The 10,368-nt window shown below is 45.7% G+C and overlaps 1 protein-coding gene across 2 annotated transcripts in view; it reads left to right on the forward strand.

The window, feature by feature from the left end:
* NFATC2 (nuclear factor of activated T cells 2) overlaps positions 1-5,900 on the forward strand; it is a 144,386-nt gene extending 138,486 nt beyond the window's left edge. Inside the window, exon 10 of one of the 2 annotated variants that reach the window (XM_058562461.1) lies at positions 1,354-5,900. In XM_058562461.1, the coding sequence (XP_058418444.1) occupies positions 1,354-1,409 (56 nt within the window). In that variant the 3' untranslated portion in view covers positions 1,410-5,900. The remainder of the gene's footprint in view (positions 1-1,353) is intronic. The other variant, XM_058562462.1, reaches the window with a different exon arrangement.
* Positions 5,901-10,368: the final 4,468 nt, after the last annotated feature.

Raw genomic sequence — 10,368 nt, forward strand, 5'->3', positions numbered from 1 at the left:
TTAACCCTCGCTGCTCATTGTCCATCTCTAACTTTAGGAGAAGGCTCAAGTCGGAGGAGGCTGTGGGAAGAATTCAGCATCAGAACTAGGAGAGGGGAAGATTAATCCACCTTTGATGGGATCCCAAAAGGGTCTGCCTCCTCTCCTCTCCTCTCCCACCTCTGGGGCCAGTCTACACAATCCAACTGCAAAACCGCAGGTGTCGATACACCTTAGGGCATGTACGCACCTCCGCCCTGGGTCTGGGCTGCCAGTGATAGCAGCTTCTTTCCAAGAACTCGGAAGGAAGCCTTTTGCAGGAGCCACTACTCTAAGACCTTACTGCCTTGATTCCGGGAACCAGTGCCCCAGAGAAGTGGCCCAAATGGGGGAGGCCAGCGTCTGATGCCAGCGGCGCGTGCTGCGTTCTTGGGTCCCTGCTGCGAGGTCCACAGTCCTTCTGGGGTTGGGGGGGGGTGACCAAATTTTCCAGAACCCCACCAAGGATACTTTCTGCTTCAGAAGACTCCCAGCCTGATCCTGCACCAGTGTGTGTGTAGGGGGTGGGGAGCTGTGGGGGGGGGGGGGTCCTGGTTGTGCTGAAAGAGAGGTCACGTTTACATGGATGGCTACGCTTTGTCTGGGGCACCCCACCCACTCTCTTCTAAAGGCCCCTCTTTTGAGAGCTGTATGTTTTGTGGGTCAAGGAAATGTGTGCTAGTCATGTAGTAGGTATTTTCTAGATGTCATAATAATGGAAGGAGTTTGGTCTACATTAGAGAGCCTGAAGTGCATTAAATAAAAAGACAGAGAGAATGTTACTTAAAACATGCCCCACGGCCCAAATCCATTTCTGCCACGATTTTTTTTTTTTTTTGAGCAAGATTAGCCCTGAGCTAACATCTGTTGCCAATCCTCCTCTTTTTTGCTGAGGAAGATTGGCCCTGGGCTAACGTCCGTGCCCATCTTCCTCTACTTTATACGGGACGCTGCAACAGCATAGCTTGATGAGCGGTGCATAGGTTCGCGCCCGGGATCCGAACCCGCAAACCCCGGGCCACCGAAGTGGGTCACACGCACTTAACCGCTGCACCACTGGGCTGGCCCCCTGCAACGATTTTTTAAAGTTAACATTTGGGCAATTTTCACTAATAAATCCATAGCATAAAATATTATAATCCAGAAAAAAAAGTCACGATGTAAGAAGGCATGTCTCATGTTAAAAATTGTCAAATGTATTAGTGCAGAGAAAGAGAATGTGTTTTAAGAAACAGCTCAATTGTTTTAGCTTCTAGAACGCTAACCTGATCCGTGTTTGTGGTGGCCTCTCACTCGCCCCTCCTCTCTTTTCTCTCTTTCTCTTTTCTTTTGTAGTTAATGAAATTATCAGGAAGGAGTTTTCAGGACCTCCTGCCAGAAATCAGACGTAGAAGAAGCCATTAGCAAGACACCTTCCGTAGCTGAGCCCTCGGAGCCTTCCACTGCCCCCACCTCTGTTCCCTTTCCTGTACATCTCCCGGCCCGGAGCCCACACGCGGGACATGTTCTGGCAGAAAGCTGACTCTCCATTCAGGAGCTCGCCACCTCTCTCTAGAAACACCAGGGAGAACTCTCTGCCTTTGATTTTTGTTTTAAATCCCAAAGAGCATCTCGGTTGACTTTAATGGTGTCCCGTCCTCACCTTAAGTGCCTGCTGACCAAACTCACGTTCTGAACAAGACGGCACGCTGGACCGCGCCGAGATGGAGTGACCGGAGCCCGGGGGCCCGGGCTGGGGTGGGGCGGAAGATGTGGGCACTGTGATTAAACGGCAGCCCTGCCTTCCTTTTTCCAGGTCCCAGATACAGCCCCTGTACCTTTTGAAGGAAAGGAGTTGTCAAACAGAACACCCAAAGAACGTGGCCCAAGAGTCCAGCTTACAGGCCGAAGACACGCAGAGAAGCAGGACCGCCATCCTTGGGCATCGCCTCTTCCCGGCCACAGCTGGGCCACAGCTCAAGCTTTACTTCTCAGTTTTCTCATTCGGAAGCAAAACCGTCTGGCCCACACAAGATCACCTGTTAAAACTTCTCGGCGTTAAGTTATGACACTTGTACACGTTTGTTTTATTTCTCTCTGCTTCAGAAAGCTGGCCAAAGGCGCCTAGAGGGGGCACCTTCTCGGCCAGCGGCTCCTCCCCTGCAGCCCGCGGTCCGGGACTGGAGCAGGTGCCCAGGCGGCCGAGCGCCCGGCCGCCGCAGCCCTGCCACCCACCAGCTTGCTGATGTTCCCACTTTCTCCCTTCCTAACAACCAGAGTGCTTTGCCCATAAAGTAGTTAAGAATCTCAAGCATGTGCATTAAATTTTGAGAAAGAATGGCAGAAAGGCTAAAGCAACCAAAAAAAAAAAGAAAAAGAGAGGGTATTTTTGTTAAGTGAAACAGTTTTGAGATGAGGCGATTTTTGGCTTAAGTGGCGTCAGCGTTCTGTGAGTGGCTTTCCCCGTGATAGAGGAAAAGGGCTGAATTTCCTCTCTGGCCTAGACTCAAGGTGGGACACTCAAGCTCAGGATTTGGCCCCAAAGGTCATTGGTTGTTTTTACCTGAACCCATTTAAAGCTCCCCTCGGCCCCAGGACCTGTGTGCATTCACTGCCTTCTCCAGCACAGGACTCATCGAATAGATGCGGATCCACTCACACATTCCTTAGTTTGAATGCACTCTGCTCAGGCCAATTGTGCGCTATTTGTGAATTTTCCCCAGTTGTTTCTCTCCACTGGGCACACCCAGAGTCATCCAGAGTCTTCCTCCTTTGATGCAAACAAATAAAATCTCAAAGTTCTTGGCAGGTGAGTTTTTATCACACAGATGTGTTTCTGTTTGCATTTATTGCAGACACCCTGGGGACGAGTGGGGATTCATTTTCAGCTGCTTTCCCGGTAATCAACAGAGTATAGATTTTCCTAACACTCTTCAAAAGGCTACCCTCGGAGTGATTTCTCAATCAAATCTGCTGGGCAGAAGGCCTGAGAAGAGCATCATGGCAGTTAAGGGCCCACTGTGGGTTCTCTAAGTCCTGGCTTTCTCATCAAGATGACCCAGAGCAACACCTTCCTGAGAGCTGGGCCAGGTGCGCAGGTCATGGTGACCATGGCCTGGTGTGTTTGGTGTTCTAAATAGAGGACAGAATGCCCAAGCTGGGGCCTTTGCACCCACCTTGGCCTATGTAACCTTTTGGCCAAGACCTAGCATTTTCCCCCCAACAACAGGGGACCTTTCTGCCACACTCCCCCCAAGCACAGAGTTTAGCAAAACTCTTTTCCACAAACAGAATGCCAGTGAGAAGTTGACCGCTGCTGCAAAGCTTCTGGGATGCGAGATTCTTGCTAATAAAAAGCTCATTATACGAGCAGCTTTACCTAAAGAACTTTTTCTCCAGCCACATTGACTTCACGGGGAAGAGTTAGTGTCTGGTGAGTGATTTGTTCTCACTTGACCTGGCTAGGAGCCATCTTTTGCACATGAGGGAATTTGGCTTTTCCTCAGTTATCTGAATGTTTTACCCAAATGCCTTCCTGCTATTGTAGCAAAGTCACTCAGCTTCACTGTGCATGGGGTGAAAAAGGACTAATGCATTTTCCATCAATCTTCTAACCATGGTAGTGAAATGGCCTCCTGGTAGTTCAAACTCTTGTACATACATATGTACGTGTGTGTGTATAATACACACACAAACTCTTTTTTAAGACATCCTAGCTGGATATTATAGGAAGCACTTTCATAAACAACTATACAAAGTAGCAGAGGAAAGAGAAACAAAAGCATTAGTTTTGAGACATAAACAGGCAAGAGAAAGTCTATTAGGAACCGACAGCTATCAAGAAAGTTTTGTCAGTTACAAGTGCCAGGAGGAAGTTTTGCCAAGAGTAATTGCTCATGAAATATTTTCGGTATGGAAAGAGGCAATAAGATCCTCTAGGAGAACGAGAAAGTAACGATGTCTAAGTGGTAAAGATGTGTGTGTCGCAGGTGTGTTAGAAGGATCTGAGGTTGAGGTTTGCACTTGTTAACATCCAAGGAAATGTAAATATGTAGCACTTCCAACAGAAATCTACCATGTTGCTGAATGTAGTATATTTCCAAAGTTTGCAAGTCTTCCTGTATTGTACAAAAAATACTGCTGCTTGATAATATATAATAGCAATCCAAATTAATTAGTATGTTATTAAATTTTATTTTCTTATCTGTATTTTTATGCTTTTTATCTGTCATCAAAATATTGCACCCCTGTTGGAATTAGAAAATATTTATAAATGGTCAGAAATCTTTTTTAAGTGTCTCTTTTTACATATATGTTGATGATTTCTTTTTCCCCTAAGAGAAATGATGTATTCTTGAAAATTTGTTAATCATTCCAGAAAAAAAAAAAAAAAAAACCCCACCTCAGTGCCTGTCACCTGTCTCCTAGGAGAACGCGGCTCCGGAGAAAGGAGGAGGGATGGCTTTGTGGAAGAAGGAACCACCTGTTTCTTGAGATTGTTGCTGATGTTTTTCAGCTCTAAGCCTGGATCTTGTCACTGAGAATAATTGTAAAGGGCTTAGATCCCCCAAATAAGTGATCCAGTAGATGATTTTGAATTAAAAAAAGAAAAACTGCATGTTTGTAGTGGGATTCTAAAAGAGTTCGTGTTCACAGAACTCTAAGTCCAGGCTAATGTTTACAGAGCTGACTGAATCCTGGCAGATCACCCCCCTACGCATTATCCAAAGGACACCCAGAGTTTTTCAGCATAGGCACAGCCTAGGATGAATCGAGTTGATTCCTTCTAAGAACTGGGAAGCACGGTTGTAGCCTTTCTTGTTTACATCCCGTAGCCAAGACCTCCGTCTCAGGAAGCCAGCCTTGGCCAGGATGGGAGCTGTCGCATTTAGATCAGAAGCCAATGTGTTCTAATTGTCCCTCTGGACTGAAGGGAGGCTGAATTTGTTTATTTTCATGTCCAAACGCACTTTCTAAGTGCTTTCTATTGTTCGGAATTGAAAGAACGTCAGAGGTTCAGTTCACAATTTTTTTCACGTTTACAAGAGGCATGGGGTTGTGACATTCTTGACAAGCTGGGGTGAACGTCCCTGAACTCACTGTCTGGAAGGTCAGCCTTGTAGCAGGTGCCCAACACACTTAACCTTGGGTCTCCCAAGCTTGGGACTTGGGCATTAAATCTCATGGAGCCCAAGCAGCCACTGCGGTGTCTTCCTGCATTCCCGCTACATGCCTGAGAAAAGAGCATCACACGAAACTGTGATTGCAAACATCAGTCTCCCTCAACTTTCATGAGTGCCTCGAGTTACAGCCAACGCCACAGTCTTAACTCAGTTTGTTTAAAAACAGACTTTTCTGGTGATTGGTGAGGCAGAGATGCTCCCTAAGCAAGCCCCTCTGAAAATGAGATGGGGTGTTGGGTGCTGGAAGAAAGGCTTCACACTCTGTCTTTATGCAGCTGTTGGCAGATGAGAATCAACTGCACCTGCCTAGTTCAGGGTCTGGATGAACTGGATGCTAATGATGTTGTTTCCGTTAGAGCTGGTGCTTTCAGCTTTCTGCTTTCTGCATCTGCCCGAGCAGACGGAGGCTGTGGTTGGGACAAGCTTAGCATCCTGAATATCTTGTCCAAGAACCTCACTTACCCTGTCGCCTCTACAGCCCTCAGAGGGGAGGGGATGTTGAGAATGTCCTAATTAGTTCTCCAACAAATAGAAAGAAGTCTCTCCAACGGGGTAGTGCTGGAAGGCATAGGTTTTGAGAATCTTGACTGTTAAAGGAGGCTGAATACATCACATTCCTATGCAAATCATTTTTAATCTCCAGTTTAATGTAGTTTATTTTTGCTATATGTAAAGTATTTTTATACGGCTTGTATCATGATAGTTTAGCAATAAAACAGTTGAAAGCAATGGCTGCTGTGGTCTATCTTTTCTTCTCTAGAACAGCTGCTCCCTGTACGTTTTGAGTTCATACAGCCGTGAACATGTTTGTGTGCACATACCCTGGGCATGGTTACTCCTCATCTCAGCCCGATGAAGTAGGTGCTCTCCATTTTACATCTAACACTAGGGCTCAGAAGCCACTTGCCCAAGGTGACAGAGGTCACCCTGGATTTGTCCGACTCTCTCCTTGCTCTCTCCATTGCAGCTCTGCTGTCATCTGCGTCTTTACACCTCTTTAGAAAAGTAGCATCCATGTAAAGTAGATTTATAATGTCCACCTTGGGCCACCTCACAGAGGGTCCCAAGCATTTACAGCCAACTGGGCTGAGCTGGCACCCAGAAGGCAAACACAGTCCTCTGCTTGAACATCTTACAAAATTCCAAAGTTAAAAAAAAAAAAAAAAGAAGTATCTTTTACCATCAAACCCACAAACAGAATTAGCTATTGTAAATACCAGAACTTTCCAGCTGGCTTCCTCTTTACAATAGCTTTTTTCCCTTATAGCTAAAGCACCTAAGAGATTTGGAAGTAATTGCTATTTAAATCTTAATATTGTTCAAACATCATCCCACTCTGCAGTGCTACCCTTAACCGCAGGGAAGCAGGATCCTGCCCCAGGCCTCAGGCTCAGGAACCACTCCACCCCACCACGACTCCACTCTTGGAATGCCTTCATGGGGACTTCCAAGTCCCCTTCCCATGCCTGGAACCAGCAGCACCGTGTGAGCGGGGAGTCCCAGGCACATATAGGTCCTGCATGGGTTCTGGCTGCTGGAAGCACCTATTGAAATGCCCACAGTCCCCCTCTGGTGTCTGGGACCAGCTAGTTCTCATTTCTTCTCATCAGGGCACAAGGTCAACCAGGTGCCCCAAAAAGCTCCAGAACCCACAGCTTATAGGATCCAAGCCGGCTTCCAAAAGAGCTTCCTGGTGAGCAGATCGCTCCTGAGGGCCAGCACAGGATTTTTGTTTTTTGTGGGATCATGTGAGATCGGGCCACCAGAATGGTGCTGAAAAGTTGATTTGAGGATGACTCAAATTGCTTACGTAGACAGCAGCCCCACAAAAACTACTTGCCCAGGCCTACACACCCTAGGGGCAACTCTGCCCCTTAGGATTTTTGCTGTAGCTGTGTGCAAGTGCTTTTCTTATTAACTCACTTTCTGAAAACCTTACGCCACTTTTCCTGAATAGAAGAAGAAAATGTAAGCAGAAAACAAGGATAAAATGATGCAGCCATTTAAAAAATAAATCCGTATTCTACATTTATATGTGAGCTACACTTGATAAACACAATCAAATTCAGCCCATGCCTCAGTTTCCCCAGATGTAAAATGAGGATCAGAATAGACCCCCTCCACACACAGGTATTGAGTGCTTCATAGTAAACATTAGCTATTGATACAATATCCCATCATTTAGGAGATAGATTTAAGGTTCACTCAAAGCTGGACCACATTTTCCTGATATCTGGAAGGAAACATTCAGAGCTCTACCGATAGGTGTTGAATTTTGCTAACTGGATCATTAAAGCCAAAATTTTGAGCTTATTCAATTTTCAAATCCTGAAACGAAAGGGAAACTCACACCTGGGCATCCAACCTCTCCCCTTGGGGCAATGTTGCAAATCTGTGACCATCCCTTTGCTATGTGCAACAAACAGCATGGTGTAGTCTCCTGCTAAGGAGTAGAAATAGAACGCTGGTCTAGTAACGTGGGAATTTAAGTACTAAGACTTACAGGAGAAAACAAAATGCTGACTCCTTTGCAGGCTTGTCAGGTTCATAAATTGGAAGGAAACTGGTTTCTTGGCAGAAGCAGGTTGCATATGAACTAATCCTGGGAAGGAAGCATAGACCACAGGGACCATTAAGAAATGAAAGCAAAGTTGTTTGTTTGAGGAGCCCCAGTAGCTGTGATGAGCTAGAGGAGACAAGTTTGCTGTAAACTTCATGCCATTTTATGGTGCAAAGATGAAGGAGGTTGGACCAAACTTTCTCCAAAAAGGGCGTCCCATTCTAAACTGTCTCTTCCTTCTCCCTCCTGGTGAAATCCAGAAGTCGAGCTTGGTCAGTGGCCCATCACCGAAGAGATGAAAACCCCTGCCCCATCCCAGGATTTCTGGGAATTCTTGGTTTACTAGAAATGTCAAACCCTGAGGCTCTGCACTGAAGTCCAGACACAAAATCCAATGACAGTCTGATCTTAATTTTTTTTTTCAGGGGGGAGGGAGGAGATCATGGCCTTCTATGAGCTATTGATGAAACTTGCCAAGCAACACCCCGGAACACGTTGCTGCTGGTCCTCAAAGTGTCAGAGGATGGCTATGGAGAGCTGATCCAGAGCCCTCTGCAATTAATGCCATCAGGACAGCTCTTGAGGAGAAGCATTCATAGGACAATCTTGGCACCAGATTGTACATGCACCCTCACATTTACACTCTCCAGACGCACACAGCTGCCTGTGGGACTTCTCCACTGTGACAGCCAGGAGGCCTTTCTAGTTCAACATGCCCCCATCTTCCTAATTCCCAGTCTCCTCTCCTGCCCCCTCCAGCACACCTTGTCATCCTCATCAGTTTACGGCAACACTGTCTAAGCAGCCGCGTAGCCCAAGACCTGGAGTGACCCTGGATCCCTCGCTGTCCTCAGGCCCCGCGCATCAGCACGCCTTGGAGGGTCCATCTCTGAAATCACGCCTCTTTGCTTCCTGCCCACGGGGCCACCTTTATCTTCTGTCCGGATGACAGAGCAGCCCCTTTGCTGCCCTGGTTCACTCCTGACCTCACTGCCCACACAGCAGCCTGACGGAGCTTAAAGACAACTCAGATCATGTCACACTCACGCTTAAAGCCTTCCAATGGCTTCCCCTTCCATTTACTCTTTTCCGACTTCAGCAAGGTATGATTGACACATAAAAATTGTATATATTATGGTATATACCATGGTATCTTGATATATGTAAAAATTGTGAAATTATTACCAAAATCAAGCTGTTTAACACATACATCACCTGACATAGTTAACTTTTTGTGTGGTGGGGACACTTGAGATCTACTCTCTTAGCGAATTTCAAATATATATTCTTATTAACTCTAATCACCATGATGTACATTAAGTTTCCAGAACTTTCTGATCTCATAACTGGAAGTCTGTAGCCTTGTGGCCAACATCTCCCTATTTTCTCCAACCCCCAGCCATTCATCCATCGACAGACACTGAGGTTGTTTCCATATCTTGGCTACTGTGAAAAATGCTACAATGAATGTGGGGTGTAGGCATCTCTTTGAGATTCTGTTTTCATTTCCTTTGGATATATATGCAGAAGTGGGATTGCTGGATCATATGGTAGTTCTATCTTTAATTTTTTGAGGAAGCTCCACACTGTTTTCCATAGTGACTGCACCAATTTGCATTCCACCAGTGGTGTATAAGGGCTCCCTTTTCTCCACATCCTCTCCAACACTTATCTTTGACTTTTTGATAACAGCCATCCTCACTGGTGTGAGGTGATATTTCATTGTGGTTTTGATTTGCGTTTCCCTGGTGATTAGTGATGTTGAGCATTTTTCAGATACCTGTTGGCCATCTGTATGTCTTTGGAAAAACATCTGTTAGGTCCTCTGCCCGTTTTTTAAATTGGATTGTTTGTTTACTATCGGGTTGTATGAGTTCCTTATATATCTTGGATAGTAACCTCTTATGGGATATATGGTTTGCAAATATTTTCTCCCATTACATAGGTTGCCTTTTCATTTTGTTGATTGTTTCCTTTGCTGTGTAGAAGCTTTTTAGTTTGATGTAGTCTCACTTGTTGATTTTGCTTTTGTTGCCTGTGCTTTTGGTGTCAAATCCAAAAACATCATTGCCAAGATTGATATCAAGGAGGTTTTTCCCCTATGTTTTCTTCTAGGAGTTTCATGGTTTCAGGTCTTACATTCAAGTCTTTAATCCATTTTGAGTTGGTTTTTGCATATGGTGTGAGATAAGGGTCCACTTTCATTCTTTTGCATGTGGATATCTATTTTTCCCAGCACGCTTTTTTTTTTTTTTTGCAGGGGAAGATTCGCCCTAAGCTAACATCTATTGCCAATCTTTCTCCTTTTTTCTCCTCCCTCCCTCAAAGCCCCAGTACATTGTTGTGTGTAGTTTTAAGTCCTTCTGGTTCTTCTATGTGAGCCGCCACCACAGCATGGCTACTGACAGACAAGTGGTGTGCTTCCGCGCCTGGGAACTGAACCTGGGCCACCAAAGCGGAGCGTGCCCCACTTTAACTGCTAGGCCATCAGGGCTGGCTCCAGCACCATTTAGTAAAGAGACTATCCCTTTCCCATCATGTATTTTTGGTGCATTTGTTGCAGTACACTGCTGCAACAGGAATTTTGATAGTTTACATTGAATCTGTAGATCACTTTACATAGTACGG

The sequence above is a fragment of the Diceros bicornis genome, chromosome 19 (assembly GCF_020826845.1).
Source record: "Diceros bicornis minor isolate mBicDic1 chromosome 19, mDicBic1.mat.cur, whole genome shotgun sequence".
In the NCBI taxonomy this organism is placed as follows: Eukaryota; Metazoa; Chordata; class Mammalia; order Perissodactyla; family Rhinocerotidae; genus Diceros; species Diceros bicornis.